An 18,603-nucleotide genomic window follows, 5' to 3' on the forward strand; every position below is an offset into this window, starting at 1 on the left:
TGCGGTCATGCGACGTCCAAGCGGAGCCCATCCAGAAGCAGCAGAGCATAATACCACAGAGTGGTTCCTTCCTTCCTCTCTGTGTGTGTCCTAACAAAGGGACAATCTCTGGACTTCTTGCGGTGGCCTTTGTATGTCGGGGCAGTCCCGTGTCTTTTCCTTTCTGTGCACAGGAGGACGTGTCCCAGCCTGTGACCATCCAGGCTCTGTCTTCTCTATTCAAGTCCCACAGTCTGCTCTGATGGGCCTGATGATGACCTCCAGCAGCAGGTAGTCAGGAAAGAAGCAGTGGGCGGTGAACCACCTGTCCTGCTGCAGCTTCATTTAGACCACCATTCAGCAGAGACGAATAGCTCCATTAACTCTGTTGTTGAATGCTAAAGCAGAACATCACTTACAGGAAGTGATGCACTTCACATCTCTGCAGGATTAGTAGGAGTCGAGAGAGCCACCACGACTTATTAGGGTTGTCCAATAAAACGTCAACAAAGTCAACGTGGGAAAATGAGCTACATGAGTAAAATAGGTTATATAGGTAAGTCAATATTTGAAACGTACATAAGATAAACAAATAGCATAATAAGTAAGTACTCGTTAAGTCAATAAAGTAAACAAGTGGGTAAGTCCCTAAGAAAATATTTACAATAAGTAAGTTAGCCAAAGTAAGTGTACAAGAAAGTAATATAGGCAGCAAATAAATACGGGCATAACTAAGAAACATAGTAAATAAACTAGTATAACTACTAGAACACTAGTCCACTTTTAGTGGTCTAGTGACAGTGTTGTAGTTTGTTTGTAGCCTAGCGTTAGCTTTTTACGTACAGGTATCATTAACTTGTGTTTGCCATGGAGCTTATTTCCTGCAATAATCCAACAGAAGAATCCCATCGTCTGTCGAGGGAACCAGCGCCATGCTAAGCTCCTGGTCGGCCCTGCAGCGCTCTATGAAGCTAAACCCAGGAACACATCTCCCACATTGTCACACGAAGAGACAATACACATGTTATTCGTTCTGCGTGTGAAGCACCAGTGTTGTAACCCGAGTGACAGAAGTGGCAGATCTGTTGTGTCTGAATGGAAGAATGAGGCCGGGCCTCGCTGTGCGTCAGAGAGGCAAGGAGACGGGAAGCAAAGCTGCACAGCTGAAACACATTACACCCCGCACTCGTACGTCTACCAGGATGACATCATCGACAGCTACGTGTAAAGCGACTGGTGCTGTGTTATGCAGATGTAATATTTATGCCGGAGCTGCCAGCACAGCTGATATCATGGACAGCCGGTACATCGCACTGGGATTTTGGGTGTAGCACGGAGAAGAATGCAGCAGGCTGTGGAAATGTTTTCAGCCCAATAGGAACCGATTTGTAACTCCTGGACATTTTTCAAGGCAACGTTTTATTTTATTTCTCATCTTGATTGTAACTGAGTTATTTTGCCGTGTTGGCAACATGTGAGGTGGTTGGTGGGACAGAAGTGAGTCTTCAGACTTGTTTCTCTCATCATTACAGGCGCAGCCTAAAGCTCGGAAACACTGCCTGAGGTGCCGTCCAGTGTTTCCAGCCCTGGTTTCCATCTGCCCTCATCAGTGGAGCTCCACTTTCACATGTTGGCATTAGCGCAGCCAGCACACCTCTTGTAAACTCTGTGTAATAGTTAATGATGGAGGTTCCCTGCTCCACTCAGAGGCCCTGTCCAGGGAATTTGCCTGGCCACAGGCCTCCCCTGACATCTAATAGTTCTAAACTTTGATTGGCTATCTGCCCAGCCAGAGTCGGGACTTGGATCCAACCAGCTGTTTGACAAGTAAACCAGACTTTTGTTTATTGGTGCATTTCAGTCTTAACTTTTAGCTCTATTTAACGTGCAGCTCGTTACATGTTCAACATTCACATCTTTACTCTTTGTATCTGATAACACTGAACCATATAGATATGGTATTTTTTTTTTTTTTGAAGGGGGGTATTAGTTATAACACAAATACTAGTCGCAGAGAAACTAAACGAACCGGGTCTGTCCCCGATGTTAAATACGAACAAATCGCCTATTAGCCACTCAAGATGTTTCTCACTGCCCTGCTCAAGAATTCTATCACTCTATGAAGACGTCAGGTGACGTATTATAAATAAAGTACATAACGCAGGACTTTCACCCAGGAGACACGTGTTCTTGTCTAATGTGAAACCAAAAGTCAACGTTGCCTTGTTTTAAGTTGCATCTGTAAGTAACTTAACTCATCAGACTTCCGGTTGATGAAAACCACTAAAAGGCGGCAATTCAAATGTCTTCTTCAAAACAGCAGCTTCAGTGGTGTCAATCCTCTCCAGGATTGACACCACTGGTAGTTTGAAGAGGTAGTTTGAATATTTTCAAACTACCTCTTCTGAACTCTTCCACACTCACCAAGTCTCACTATTTTATTATGTTATATTTCATTTCATTTAAGGCTGGTGATATTTTCTATTCTCTTCCTTTATATTTCTTCTTGTCAACAAATCTCATGTGCAGCTCCAAACAGTGGATTGTATCTACTGAAAGTATTGTGTGTTTATTATCACAGGCTGATACTTGATTTGATAGTTTAATATGAAAACAGAGAAAAGAACAAGACTTTTTCTTTCAGGCACAAAACTTTCAAATAAATCAAAACATCAGTCCCACCTTGACCTCTCAGAGACCTGTGAGGAAAGTGCATATATTTCCTCTGAAGTAGTATTTTTTTCTTTTCTTTTTTTTATAAACCACATTTATTTGATCTGAAACGGCCATTTTTATGACCAAACTGCAAGCAGAAAGTGTCTACTCTGTTTCTCTTTGTGGTGCTGACCGTGATGCAGTGGTTCATACCTTATGACCCAAAATGAGTTTTGCGTCGGTCTGTTGCTTAAGTATCTTGTGTGAGTGATGTTAGAGCGCCTCACTGCACACGTGGTGCTGGTGGTCACAGTGCATAGAACGGTTTAGGTGCAGAACCTACAATTAGAGATTTCTCAACATGTTGCATCATTGTGAAATGCGCTGATGTCATGTGTTCTGTCAAGCTCAGTTTGAGAAGGATAAGGAATGCAACCATAACAAATATTTTCTTTATTTTAAGATCAATAATACACACACACACACACACACGCGCAGTGTACTTTAGTTAATAGTCCATTCCATGAAAAGTTATGGATATTTTTTTTGTGAAGATTTAGGAAAAGAGGAAAAACCCTTTTTTAGTCTTCTTCAGTTGTGCGTCACTTTTAAAACATGTTTTTTGAGGATCTTTTTGTCGGATCACCACGCCTGCCTTGTTAATAAAACACAGTCATGCTCGACTCTCCATGATTGCACAATGAAAACAGAGCAGCCGGGCTGTAACAGGGAGACCCCTGGAGTTATGGAGTGTATTCAGAACTGCAGCAGCTTAGTGGGTTTCAAGTTCTTTATCACATGCACAACATTTACAGAGAAGCAGTTGTCTTAGAGCTCAGGTTCACTCCAACTAAGCTCATTAAATATGTAAAAACAAAAAGCGAATCTAAGTAGAAATAAAAGTAGGAGAAAAAAGGCCAAAATATAAATCCTATACAAAATGAGTGACAGGACTTTAGTGGACTTGTTTTTTCTTGTCTGCTCGTATGTTGTTATGGTAAAGACTAGTTAGTCAGATGATCGCTGTGGTTGTATGAGGAGCTTTTAACCTCTTCTGCTCCTGAGATTACTCTCGTACCTCAAACTGGCTCTTCATGAATTCACTAAAATGTGTTATTAATATGATGCTCAAAATGTGTGATCAACATGGTTCTTATACAGTATCCCTTGAATACTGACACTCCCCATCTGTTCATGTTTTGAAACGTAATGCCGGCATATTTCTAAGGGGAAGTGTAGGACATGTAGAGTACCAGTTAAAGACCAAACGTTGGCATTTCTCAGTCGCCTAACAGACTACATATCACATGTCTGGTGAAGACATGTGGTGACAACAGCATACGTCTCTAAATAGAGGAAATTCAAACTTTTTTGGTTATTGACATCTTTGTTTGAAAACTCCCACAACTAGGAAAGTCATAGAATTGTCCAATGGATTATGGTGGTATAAACCCACCATACCAGCGTTTTAGACACGAGGATCTGTGACGGCAGCTGAAGCTGCTGAGACACGTGCATCTCTTCTTGCACTTCTCAGTATCTTCAAATTTAAAGATTTTCTTTTAGCGTGTTAGAAATAGATGGAATGCGGTGTGTGCGAGACCACGCGGAGAGGCGACTGTTCGTTCTGCTGAACAATGGCGGCTCCTAAAGTTCTATCAGAACTGGGGAGTATGTCTTCATCGAAAGAAGAGCACCCAGCATCCTGCCAAGTATTACTTGAGTACCTGCCCTTTCCCAAACAGCTTCCAATGACACCTTGTCAGATGGCCTCATCAGGTGAAGTGCCGCTGACGGTGGGACAGTAACACTCCCAGTCAAACGTACTAATGACATTAATGTTAACCCTGGTGTCGCCGTAGTGGAACAGCTTCTACAGGTGCAGTACTCCTCAGTTTATTGGAGTCCTGTAACTGTTATGAAAAAATGTCCACCTGTGCCCTCTGGACTTCTCCAAAGGCCTATTAAAATGCTATATCTGCCCCCCATTTTTCCACATCCTATCTCAGAGACACTGTTGACTTATCCACTAAACGTTTCCAGAGAAGACAAGACAAAGTCCCAGGTCTGAATATCACTGCCTCTTGCACCCCTGTCTGTTCCTGTCTATTCAGGACTGGAGGTGTAAGCAGTCCGATCCACGTTTATTGCCATGAGCTGGCTAATGTGGAAGTTAACACTCCGTGTTGTGGGAAAATGTGATCAAGTTAATAGTTTAATCAGGGACTGACATATGTCAACGCTTTGACATTTAATCCAGCATACAACCCGGATCAAGATGCTCCAACATCTTGAAGTCCTTTTCAGGATCAAGGCTGGAACTGGCTCCGTGCCTCTGCAGAGGTAGCTGTGTGCAACCACCGAAGTCTTCTTGGTGTTGGCCCTTGGACTTTAAAGAAAATGAGCTTTTGGCTCAAAAGTGTGAATGTTCATCTCTATGCGTTCAGCGTGGTACCAGGGTCAGCTTACCACAGTGAAGCAAACGGTTAGATTAGCTGGGATGGAAATATCCTGCTGGGGACCCTAGAGGAGCAGAGGAAGTGAAATCCTCTTCCTGGCACTTTGTCATCACCCCGTCAATTTATGTTGATGAATCCAAATTATTTCACATTTCTTTCACAGATGTTGGGGTTCAGGCTGGTTTCTGGTCTCATCCAGCATTCGTCGCTATACCTACCAAAAATAATGCACCGTAATTCGTAGGTATCCCACGAAATATATTGGTATGTTATGCACAAAATCATGAACGAGGAAGTAGACAGACAGGAAAAGCCCACAAAGGGAGGACGGGAGGGGAGGTGGATGGGTCCAACACACACTGATGAAGCTGTTCGTTCCTCATGTGAAACGATAGGTCAACGTTGATTTATTTGTCATGTAACTTGCGTAGTTAAGTAACGGTACCTCGGTAGCTATTTTAACCCACAAGACAGTAACTAACTATTTCACCATCTATTATTAAACCTAACTAAGTAGCTCACTTAGTTGCCTAAACCCAACTGAGTTTTCTGTCAAAACAGAAGTTTATTTTGACAAAACCATATGCATGTAATGAGTGGAAAGTGACACGTGTTGCTGGATTTTCACAAGAAAAAAAGGAGTAATGTTTTTGTAAGATATCATACATGTATGAGTGGTTTGTGTTCACTGTCACCATGGTGACATTCATTTCTGCTTTCCGATGTCTTCTACATTTCTTTAATGGAGTTTGCTGAACGTGACACTGCTTACTAGTGGACACATGAGTTAAACCCCCAATCTGTCAAAGTATGAAGTAAACGTAGGGGTACTTGTCCAAACGACATCTGTTGGTTTCTCAATGAGCAGCCTGGAGAAGCAGAATTCCACCTTTTTAATATTTGATCATTTCATTAAACACAAACATATTTAGGAATATGGATCGTAAGCACAATATCAAATGAAGTAATAAAGGTCTTTAAACTAGTTTTGACTCAAAGCCCATCTACAACGCATGACTTCATCGTTATGTCAAAATATATCTTTAGTGGTGCATATTAGCATATTGACCAGTTGGTGATGCAGCTTCAAAGGCATGATAAACACGGTCATATTCACACCTTTTATCTTGTGTATTTCACATTGTGGGTCCATGAGCAACTTGCTCACCAACCAACAGCAGCTGACAATGATCGACATGCAGTCGGTACTTGTGTGGACCGGTCCTGCACTTGAATCATAACAAAGCAATGCTGGATATTTCTATGGACGTGCTTCAGTGCATTGGCAACCACCACATGAGACACGCAGCAGCCTCAAGGAAGAACTGAGGTAATGGGTATTTCACCAGAGCAGCTCTCTGAATCCCACACAGACGAGCTCGGATGACATTCCTACATCTCTTCCCTCCCGTTAGAGCGCAACGTTCAACTCCATGTTGTCCAACAAAAGAAACCTCAGCTAGAAGATATTACGCATCAGTCAGTAATGTGTCTTTAATTTAATTTAAACCAAACCCGGTCTCACTCCCAGCCTGTCAAACACCGCTGCTTGGTTGGTGGTCCTCGCCGTCTGATACCGACACACCGAGGCATCCTTTATTGTCTGTATGAGATGTACCAGGCTTTCAGCTAACGCCACTATTAACCCATTCATGGAATTATTAGAAAGTCAGGTTAACTGATGTAGAATAAAGAGCGAGTACATTAGTCTTGTTGCATAACTTCCGTACTTCACAAATGCCAGTTACTTAACAAACAGAGAGAGAGAGAAATATACTGATTTTAACCTAAACTACAATATTTTCCTAAGCCTAACCAAGTACTTTTGTTAACTAAAAACTATGTAAGCCTACATTGGAAGTTTATTTTGAAAAGACACAATGTGTGTAACGTGTGAACTGTACATTTCCTGTGAACACGGAAGTTTATTCTGAAAAGACACGGACACACCGTCCCTGACACGTCCAAAACTGACACTTGAGGGGCATCTAGAGCGCCATAGTACCCTTATTTGACGAGTTGGGGGTGAGAACGAGTTATTCTCACAAAAACGATGAAATGTATTCAGAAAATAAAAGTCAGTGGTTTGTGGAAATGCACAACTTTAACTAAAAACAGGACATTGCAGTTATTTCTGACAAAATAAACTCAAGGTCCACTTACTACTTTTCGTGGTCTCATGGTCTTCATCAGCGGATGGCGTTTGCGGGGTTTGTTTAGTGTTTTCTACAGTTTCTTTACAGACTACATCTTCTGAGAACAAAGAGGTCAAGGTGAGACCTTTTCTTCAGAAAGTGGTGCCTGTTTGATAGATAAGGGAGCGGAGGATGTGTCCAATGATCTGGCAAAAATGGCAAGAATAGTGTCCGTTTTCACACTAACATAAATCAGGTGAGATTTACATTTACCGCCTTTAAACAAACAGAAAACCAACATGGAGGGAATCCACTCATGTCTACTGTTGTTCTACCACAGCAGTGTCTTCAGCTGCAGCTCCTACACGCAGCGATTTCAGCAGCTGTGAGTCATTAGTTAGTACTTAGAGCGTAATCGGGCAGAACAGTCGGCGGTTATGAGACACAGTAGGCTGACCTTACTACCACCAGAGTGTTAGCACGGTGTAGTGATGGAGAGGTGGGCTCATTCCCTCATCAATGACTTTATTTTGTCCCCCTGTGACCTGATGAGAGAACTACATTGACCAACCACAGCGTCATATGCTTTCATCTCTGAAAAGTTTGCCGCCACCGCACAAATTTTGTTCCCAGTTCATCCCACACACACATGACATTGCCGTGTGTGTGTGTGTCTGTACGTTTTCTCCATCTGGTTATGATTTGTCAACTTATACTGTAGGGGGGGGGGGCTTTCAGCCACTGTGAACGCTACTAAACCAACCTCGTATAACTTCACCATTTATTATAAATGGTTGTTAAAGTCCGGAGGAAACCAAAATGAGCAGTTATCCGTCCGTCTCGGTTTTACGGGTGTTTTTTTGTTTTTGCTAAGCATTCAAGGAAAGATGCAGTTTGCTGTTTTTGTGTGACTGCAAACATTTGTTTCTGGTAAACAAAGCTTCCAGCTTTGTGCTGGTATAGATGTAAAAATGTGGGCATTGGGTGCCCACTAATTACACTTCCACGACATCACTGTTAAAAGTGAGCTGTGATTAACGAGACAGTCCAACATCAAACATCAGCAAACAGTGTAGATGACAAGCAGACATCAGACAGTCCGGGGATCCTTCATTCTATTTCATTATTTATTGAAGTGATTTGTTTAGAATGTACAGTAATGGGACAGATATAGACATTGACACGTTCATACACACACAAAAACAACTCTCTTTTAGATGCTTTAGAAACAAGAGGTCTTAAAATCTTCCTTTCAGTAAATATTTTGCAGCCAAATCAAATTGTTCGATATTCAACCGTTGTTTCTTTAAAATGCATTTAATACTTGACTCGTTTCTTCACAGGGCTTGAACAAAGACAATAAAGTAATCCATGAATATGAGATATGAGTTAACAATAATCACAATCCCTCCTCATCATTGTGGAGGTGGATTTATCGCGTTTTGCCGGTTACACCTACAGTCTATGTGCATGTCTCTGAGTTCCATTCGTTATCATTTTGATTCTTCACAGTTCATTTTGTTTGTACGCCCTCTGGTGTTTTGGAGAACATGCAACAAACAGCGCGTTCAGCATAAATGCCTCTGTGTAAGCTCGGAGCTCGCGCACCGTCCAGAGGCTCACGCTGTCACGGATTGCACCAGTTCTTAGTTTCTTTTGATCTGGATCTGCTTTTGTCACTAACTCTCCTGACATTTCAGGTCCTGCCACTCAGACCATGCAACCAACTCGTCCCCAGATCCAGATCAAAAGAAACTAAGAAGTGGTGCAATCCGTGACATACACTCAAATTAGCCCTGCAGCGATTTTTAGCACATATGATCTTAGAGAAGGCACAGCGAGCCGTGTAGCATTTATCTGATCCCTAATCAGTTGGATGGTCTGTGTGGGTGATGGAGGGATGTGAGCAAGAATCCTGCGAAGGCGATAAAACGTTTGTCTGTCGATCATGAATCTGATTCACTCATGAGTCGGTGTGAATGGATAGCTGTTAGCTAGCTCGCTGTTATTGACAACTGTTGTGAGTAAACTGCTGAAATGATTTCTCGGTGTGTCAACACCACCCTCTGGACCGCAGTACAGCTGAGCCTGATCTGCATGTAGTCCAGGGGAAACCAGGACCGGCCTGAAGACTTGTGGTCCAATGGAGACGCATTAGATGTTTGAAGATGTTCAGTCTGACCAGTAGAGAATGAGAAATGCTAGTTTCATTCAATTAAATGTTATTTTTGTAGCACTTCCTATGACGCCCATGTCTACAATACATTAAAAACATATTATAATGCGTTATGATCTACTTACAATAATGCAGGATTTTAGTTATAAGCACTAGAATTTCATAATTCATTTCACATTATAAAGCATTTTATAATGACTTGGTCAGGTATCATAATACGTTATAATTGCTGGTTATAATGCATTATAATTGTTTTAATGGCTATAATCATTATAGCCATTATAATGCATTGTAAAGTGATTATAACTCAACTCTAATTGTGTGCTTTAAGAAATAACAATTTGACCTCTACAATATATTGCATTACAACAGGGATTATGCAGCATTATGAGGAGATTATAATGTAACTATGGCACATTAGACCACTGGACCCAATGAGGCCCAGTATAGTGTGAATGAATGACCCAATGAAAGCCCATTATCTCATGTGGTGGTCCACATCACTCTATGCAGCGGCTAACCAGAGGAGGATGATTGGTGTGGTTTTCAGTGGAAAATGATGGTTTTTACCTCCTAACATGAGTCCAGCTCTGCAGCAACACTGAATACTTACTGTGGAAAGCTGTCAGAGATTTTAGCCACAACAACGTCGTCAGTTATTAGATTCAGTGCAGACATATTGGTATTGTTGGCTTTCTCTCATATCAGTCGGTTTTACTGAGAGCTTGTTTTGGAGACCTGTCTCAGCTGTTTGAGGGTCGGTATTGATTTGCTTGTTCAACAATTGGACACTTTCCTGGAAACCGGTGTCCAACATCTGTTTATATATCTATTTGTTTATCTGTCTGCCATTCACATATGCTGTATATGTATATACTTTTTCAAAAAAGCACACTACATCAAACTCTGCATACATGGGTGAAGCCGAGGGTGAGTTTCCAGTCTGGTATTTAGTAACCGTTACAGAGTAATTAAGACAAATTGTAGGAAAGTCTGTGACTCAGCAGATGTTTTCCAGGTTATTTTTGACACGTGTGATATGCTCTGTGGTTTCTCCTCCGGTCCTCGGTTAAAAAATGCCAGAAATCAGACACCCCTTCAGCTTCAATGACAAGTTTGTAGCTCCTAAAAGACATTCCTTAGCATATCCAAGCACCAAAAATATCCAAGTTAGTATCCAAAACCTAAGAAATAAAAGATGTCTTACAGAAGAAAATACAGTAAAATCCTTGCTATGTTCATTTATAAGTTACTGATCAATAATATGTGTTGTAGCTTATTTTTTATGCCAGATTCTAATGTCGGTCAGTCGTCCAACAGGAATCCAACTGTGTCTTAAAAACACCTGTCCATATTGTCAAGAAATCTAGCATGGACAATCCAGTCCCTTTAGTTCTGGGGTGTCCAAACTACGGCCCCCAGGCCAACTGCGGCCCAGTGCCTGCTTCTATAAAGTTAGTTGTAGCTCCACCATCAGGTAAAAAATGTCTCCATGGCCAACATTTTCATTTCTGAGATGGTGTCTAAAAAACCAATGGCCACATTTCCATCATATTGTCTTTGTCTTTACAACCAAAATGAGCACATTGTTTGTTCCAAAGGAGCCGCATATTCTTTCATTGAAGATGAATGGGTGCTTGTCCTCAGAACTTCATTCCATCAGTAAGCCAGTGTCAGTGCTGACTGGTTCCCTGTCTTGTGCCGTCTCCTCCAGGGATCTACCTGTTGGACATGATCTACATCGACTCAGCCTATCCTGCCTCGGACAGTATCATAGAGACGGAGCAGCGGACCAATCAGATGAACAACCTTCTGAGGCTCATCTCCGACCTGCAGATGTCATGCAACTATGGTAGGAAACAACACACGGTGTCTACATCATCCAGTAGAAACGCTACATTACCTGCTGAAAAATATAACGCGTGATGTGAGCTGACTGACTGACTGTTCTGTAACTTCAAGTATTTTCATTGTTTCTGCCTTTTGTAATGATGATGGTTAAATACAATACTACAATTTCAATTTTGGTTCTCCAGATGAAAGGCTTTAGGCCCCCAGCCTTAAGTAGACTAATGCAGGAGGATTGTCCTGTCAACAGTGTAACTTAGGTTGCCCATAGATTCATGACCTACAGCTTTATCAGCATTTGGGTCTTTCTCTCTTTTTTTGTACTTGCTGACATTTTCTTTCACTATCAAAGTGATGAGTCCTGTATTTAATGTTAGCGGACAATCAGAGCTATCCTCACCGAGTCAACGTCTGTACACCGATTCTTATTGCGTTTCATATTTTGTATCATTTATGTGTTTTCCTTGAGCCACAATGATGAAGGAAATCCAGCACACACTCCATCTGTGGACCGTCAGATCGAGTGACTTCTTCCAACCTTTTTTTCCTTCAGATTACTTGGTGACGCTGCCACATGTCCAGAAGTATCTGTTGTCAGTTCGCTACATCGAGGAGCTCCAGAAGTTTGTAGAGGACGACAACTTCAAGTGAGTTTAATCTTGTTTTAACGGCGACGTCCAAACCCCCCAGAGGATGAACCCTCTATTGTGGACACTTTCTTGTCGCCCTCTAATGGCCAGATTACAAAGAGATATACTGAAAACTCTGACCACCTCGGTCACAACACAAGCTTTTCCCCAGCACATGGTTCATGGAAGTGGGCGTGAAATTGACGGGGGTCAATGCACGGGAAGCAGGGCTGGAAAAGGTCAGGCAGCTGGTTTCGTCTGTCTCCACAGGGAGCTCGTTCGTCCAGCAGCTGCTGATGACTTTCTCAGGCAGCGTCTCACATCCTCTGCTCAGGAATAGGTTTGTCTGTCTGCCACACCGGCTCGTGGCCGTTTTTATTTGGCACCTGTTGTCGGGGGTGGGACGTCATTTCGGGGCTTTGGTTATACCTGGTTTATTTCATTTCTTACCCTTTTCAGACTATAGTTTCACATGGGATATAAAATATGCTCAAATGACACATCAGGCTTATTGATGAGTTATAGTTAAGAGATTATCTTTTGGATAATAAATGTATTTCAGACCCTTAATCAGTTTGTGCACTCAGGTTTTACTGATATAACCTCACTCTGACTAATATGACTATTAGTTTATGGTGGCTAGTGCTGACTTTAGGACTCTTCAACTGATACCTCTGACACTATGTTGAATACGAAGAAGGGGAACGCCCTAATTAGTGAATACATAATATGATCCACTACTTGTATTACCTACAGAGACAAGAGGAAGCTAAAGTAAAGCTAGCCAATATATGTAGTGTATACATACAGTATGTGTCAAAGCAGGTATAACCATATAGAAGTGGACGTAGTCATCGTGATGTCACTCATTGGTTTGTGGACTGGCTTTTCGAAGCCTCAAGTTTGGCGCTTTCGCCGTCGCCATCATGGATTACGGCCGTCGGCCATGTTGGGTTTTTTGCAACTAATGAATGGAAGTTACCATATTTGGAATGTTGGAGGAGTGACGTAGAGACGCCTTATACGTCTCTTGTTGCAGCAGCAACCTGTCAATCACAGTAAGCCCACCCTAAAGCATACCCTGCTTTATGGTCCATTTGACTCTAAATGGACCATAAGCGACAGCTATATGGGCCATTCTACCGAATTGGTTCAAAGTCAGGTTGGAAATATTTTAAAATTGTGTGTTTTATTCCCAAAACTTTGTCCGTATATATATTGTACCATATCTAAAGTACACATATCTAGTAAAAGAACCGTCAATTTTTATATTGTATTTTCAGACTGTTAGAATGTTTTTCCTCTCCCAAAAATTGTCACTACCGAAACATAGTAATACACTATAGTAAAAAAGTATTATTATTAACCTGTTAAGATTGTTTCCTTCCCTTCTCTGAAGGGAAGGAAACAATATTTTTACAAATATTTCTTGAAGGTTTTCACAATTAAATCAATAAAAATGAGATTTGTACCAAATTTCTAAGTTCAATTTATACAATTCATCAAAATCTAAATGCAATATTTCTTTGTAAAATGCATAATACTGATCATATTGATTCCAGAGTTGATGATTGATACAATTAAACATACATTAAACCAATCAGTATCATAACATTTTAGTTGATAACTCAATATACTTTATTTTTTACAAAACATCCAGTGTTGCGGTAGTGACTGCGCTGTTTCGGTTGTGACCACAGTATTTTGTTTGCAAGGTTGTATCATATTTCCTCAACCTTATTGCTTAATCTTAACTCATAACATGCCTTAGGTTGGGAATATTACAAACACAAATGTTTTGTGGTCAATAGAATAATTTTATTTTTGAAGACATAACAGTTGTTCATCCAGAACCATTTAAAGTACAAACATTACTTATCAATGGAAAATTACCCAAGTGGGTTCAGTAAAAGAGAACAAGAAAACATTGACAAATAACTGATATTATGTTGTACTGTATGTTTAAGCGGGTTCAGTGTCAGACACCATCACAAATCCATTCACAAATTTAGTTTTTCACATACTGCGGTGAACACTCTTGGGCTGATCTGGACAGCCCAAGAGTGTCCAGATCAGCCCAACGTCATGTGACGTTTTCTGGTGGAGGGATTAAGGTGACGACCTTGTCCACTGTGTACCAGATCTTGTCCTCTAGTCGCGGTCAATAAAAGCGGTTTCGCCCAATGTTGTGCATGACTTTGACCTCAAGGGCAGACAGATAACGGGTAAAATAAAAGGACATTGGGCGAGATATGATAAGTATTGCTTGTATTAGAATCTTATAAGACTATGAAATAAAGTTTGATTCAAAGGGAATGGGAATATGAGAACGGAAGATTGCCAAGTGAGAATGAATGGAAAGAGAGACTTTACCATATGTTTCGGTAGTGACTGTTTCGGTAGTGACAATTCTAGGTAACTTTGAGCATAACTAAAGAATGCTAGCAAGCGGATGGCTAGCATACACGTATTTGAAGAGGTGTACACACATAAAAACATAATACTTTGCATTAAACCCCAAAAAGTTTACTGAATTGAAGAGAATATGTGTTCGGTAGTGACAATTCTTAAGGTTACACGCCGATTTTCAGAATTTGGAACACATTTATATCAAAAGTATGGGATTTAGCTACTTATCATTCATCCATGAGGGACAGGGATGCAGTGTCACTGCCTGGTCAAAAATGCAGGGGTGTGGCTAAAAACCAGGCTCAGCCAATGGACTAAAACTCTTGTGTTTCGGTAGCGACATGAAAACTGGGGACATGATTTTTTGGGTATAGTTTTTTAATTTTAAAATTAAACCCAAAATAAATCAAAATCTTACAACTTCTGTTTAAACTTAATCATAAAGATCTTTGAAATTACACCGTTGAACAAAATCTAAAAATTGTTTTAAGTGTTATTTACAGAAATTGAAATTTAGATGTCAGGGTTGGGGACAGCTACTTCCCAATAGAAAGTACCCTATAAATGATGATTTTGTATATATTTAGCTTATCACTATCTAATTGAATGCCTTGGGTTTAAATAGACCACAACACATTCTTAGTAAATATCTATGTCTGAATACTTAATTGTTTTGTTAAATAGTTTTTCTTGTTGGGGGACCACACTTTGAATGAATTCGGTAGACTGGCCCATATATCAGGAACGCCTGGAGCAAAAAAACGTCCACTTGGACTCAAAGGATGAACGGATTAGATTTTAGTGGTCAAAGGTCCAGCCCGCTGTGACCTTACGTTTTCACATGTTCGTGCCTGGATATTTTAGGAATGTCTGGAGGAGATTACGTCTGCACAAACATCCTTTAAGAATGAACTGATTAGAATTTGGTTGTCAAAAGCCAAGGTCACTGTGACTTCACAAGAAACTTTTTTGGCCATAACTCGAGAATTCACATTCTAATTATGACAATTTCACACAAATGTATAATATGATAAAATATGATAACCTTTTGGGCAGACATGGATTCATACTGCAACATGACTGGTTGGCGAAGGCAAACAACCCACGAGGCGGTAGATCCTAGTTTTACCCATAATGACGTGGACCTTCATTTTATTGTAATGTTGTGCATTTATGTACCATCCACTAAGTGGCTCTGTAATGGATGCGACTTTGAATGTAGCAAAGTAAAATATTTATAATAAGTACTTAAATAAAAGAAAAATAACTGATTTTTAAAAGTTCTCAAAAGAGTACACAAAGAACACCTTTGTTACAGTAACGAGAGTCAATGTCATTTCTTACTTTCATCCAATTTTAAGAACATTTCGGAAACATTTTCCTGATGCAAAGTCTGTTTATCCACCTCGTGTGAGACAAAGTCGCCTTGTAGTCTAAAATGTGCAAGTGGTGAAAGACAAACAGCCCATGATGAGCCTTTCAGTGGGCATCTTTAACCCACACACACTGACATCAGGCCGACAGGAAACACACTTTCCACACTTGAGCGTTTGAATTTGAGTTGAAATGTGTGAGGGGCTTTTCTGTGTGTGTAGGCGAGTCCACAGAGGCGTCAGCTCTGTCACTCAATAAAGTGTTAAATCAAGAGTCAGCTGGCTACATCGACATGATGGAAGCACCAGTGAAAAGCAGTAAAGGACGAGGTGTTGCATTGGTTCCCTTTGTTAGACATGATGAAGTGGAACGATTGGCCTACATCAAGGAGATCAAAACCCTGATAAGATACAACTATAACTCACAACCATAATGGGATTTACATTCGCTTGTATTCTTATCAATGTTAGTTGTTAATGCATAAGGATCTAAACAGCTGAGATTAGCACTGATGCTATTGATTCAAACAGTTCAGCTGTGTGCTGTGCTTTGGAGAGATCACATTAAAGCAGGAATTCTCAGGCAACTTTGGAAGTTCTAAGCAGTATTTTTCAGGATTTCTAAGCAGATTTATGGGAGATAACATAATAAAAGTGTAAGTCTGAAAGTGCAATTCTTACTCAATCTTGAGAGTTATGACTGTTACGGGATTTTGCTATGCGCTATGGTGAGATGCTCACAGAGCATTGGAGTTGTGACGAGAGGGAAAACGGATGAAGCCGGGCTGATTGCGTGATGTAATGTGGCCATTACACATGACGGGCTGCGTTTGAAGTCCCTTCTGTCTTTCTTTGGAAGCAGCTCTTTAAACAGACATTGATAAACACACAACCAAACCCACTCTTACTAATTAATGACTATTTTACCCGCTACTTCCTTCCCCCCGTGGTCTTTCAATAAATACTTTCCATATGCGGTGATGAGCTGCAAAGTCCCATTTACCAATTCCATAAGCAAAGGGAGCATGGGCAGACAGGAAGAGAGACTTTTCCAAACTCCCAGAATGCAGTTGGCATTCTGGTGACACCAGCTCTGGTGATCAGACTTTAACTGTTTTCTGGCTGAATGTACATTGACAAAATTCTCTCAACTCCTCTTTTCAGAAGAAAAAAATAACCGTATTGACAGTGAGATGCAGTCACAAGATAGATTATATATATATTATGAATAAATATATATATCATTTCCCCGAGAGGCATCACCCTTTGAAAAGAGAAAATGATGAATGAATGAATTGATTAATATAGTCTCATAAAATATACTATCAATTTGACACATTTAATTAGTATAGTATGTGACAGAATGGATCCTAATTCAAATAGATACATTATTTTTAGTGCTGGGCAAGTTAACGCGTTATTATCGCGTTAACGCATTAATTAATTAACACCGACAATTATTTTATAGCGCGTTAACTCATTTTTTAATTTTTTTTTATTTTGAAAGTCCGTTGCTCACTGGCAGCCGTGGAGGAAGTCTTCAGACTACGTTGATGCAGCGTGTGGGAGAAGTATAGATAAACGCAAGCAAGACAAGCTAACAGATGCTACAGAGAAGTGGAGACAAACTGCAGCCGGTTAGTATTGGTCTGAGGAACGTTCTTAGGATCGCAACGAATGAGCTAAGAAAGTAAGCGGAAAGATTAACGTGAGACAACATCCGTTTTCTTCAGACGAACATCCGGTTTTCAGAATAAGATGCCAACAAAGTATGAATTATATTCACATTAAGTATAAAACATGCTACCTGCATCTCGTGAGTTAAAGGGAAAATACACCTAAATTGTGCGTAAAGTGTCTTTATTGTTTGATCGCTGGGTAACCATCATCACCTCTGAGTTACAGCATTATATTGATGAACAGTAGAGCTGCATTCACATGCTCTGACTCATGAAGACAGACATTTTTGCTGAAACATGCTGAAGCATTGTATTCATGTTGCACAGCAGTGGAACGTTTCACATACAGTCGGCACAGATGGTGAAGAGATAGAACTGCTACTGTGTAAAGAGAATACTGCTGTTAAAAAGAACCTTATTTGTTTTAATAAGTGTTTGCAAACCGAATGTTATTGCCCTTTTGTTCATATAGCAGTACTTTTAAAATAAAAGTGTACAATACACTACTTTTGAATTCATTATTGAACTTTGCCATAACAATGCGATTAATCGCAAAAAATCCATGCGATTAATCGCCATTAAAAATTGTAATCGTTGCCCAGCACTAATTATTTTATCATTCACACAATATTTTCAGGCTGTAGCTTCAGTTCTCAGATTTCTACTCATGTGTTCAGGGACAGTATTGCGTGTAGGCCACCAGTGTTTTGGCAGCACTCAGAGCCCAATACACAATCACTGTGGTTCCGTGGATTAAAAAAAACTGAATAAATAGACTTGAAGTTAAAAACTATGCTTTGGATTATTGTTATGCGTGTACAGTGTGAGTCTGTTCAACTGTATAATGTAATTTATTATGCAATTCCAGGCAAAATTAATTTCAGCCTAAAACTGGCAGCTGGACTGGCTTGACTGACTTGAAATAAGGATGTAACCGCTGAATCCTGTCTTTCAAATACAACCCCGACACAGACTCCCTTCATAGCTGTATATCTTATAGGTCCAAATGACTGAGCTGTGTGTTCCCTTTTCTTAACCCACCTTTCACATCAGCAGATGATGAGACAGCGGGAAACCTCAATGCCCAGTAAGACGTACTGTAGGCTGGTTCTGATCTGGCTTTAATCATCTGGGGTAAATAAATAACGCCATGGTAAAAAGCTCTGGAATTGGCTTTGTGAAATGTTCAGATAAACTGTTCGCGGTTCAAAGACAAAGTTTATGCTCGTACTTCTGCATCATTTACCGACTGATTAACTCT

The 18,603-nt window shown here is 40.5% G+C and overlaps 1 protein-coding gene across 1 annotated transcript in view; it reads left to right on the top strand.

Annotated features, from left to right (window-relative positions):
* Nucleotides 1-18,603, top strand: part of LOC116387947 (ras-specific guanine nucleotide-releasing factor RalGPS1) — a 59,529-nt gene that overhangs the window by 19,826 nt on the left and 21,100 nt on the right. The window contains exons 6-7 of the mRNA XM_031855410.1: nucleotides 11,119-11,256; nucleotides 11,806-11,899. Coding sequence (XP_031711270.1) covers nucleotides 11,119-11,256; nucleotides 11,806-11,899 — 232 coding nt within the window. The remainder of the gene's footprint in view (nucleotides 1-11,118; nucleotides 11,257-11,805; nucleotides 11,900-18,603) is intronic.

The sequence above is a fragment of the Anarrhichthys ocellatus genome, unplaced genomic scaffold (assembly GCF_004355925.1).
Source record: "Anarrhichthys ocellatus isolate YVR2014 unplaced genomic scaffold, GSC_Weel_1.0 scaffold16, whole genome shotgun sequence".
NCBI classification, from domain to species: domain Eukaryota; kingdom Metazoa; phylum Chordata; class Actinopteri; order Perciformes; family Anarhichadidae; genus Anarrhichthys; species Anarrhichthys ocellatus.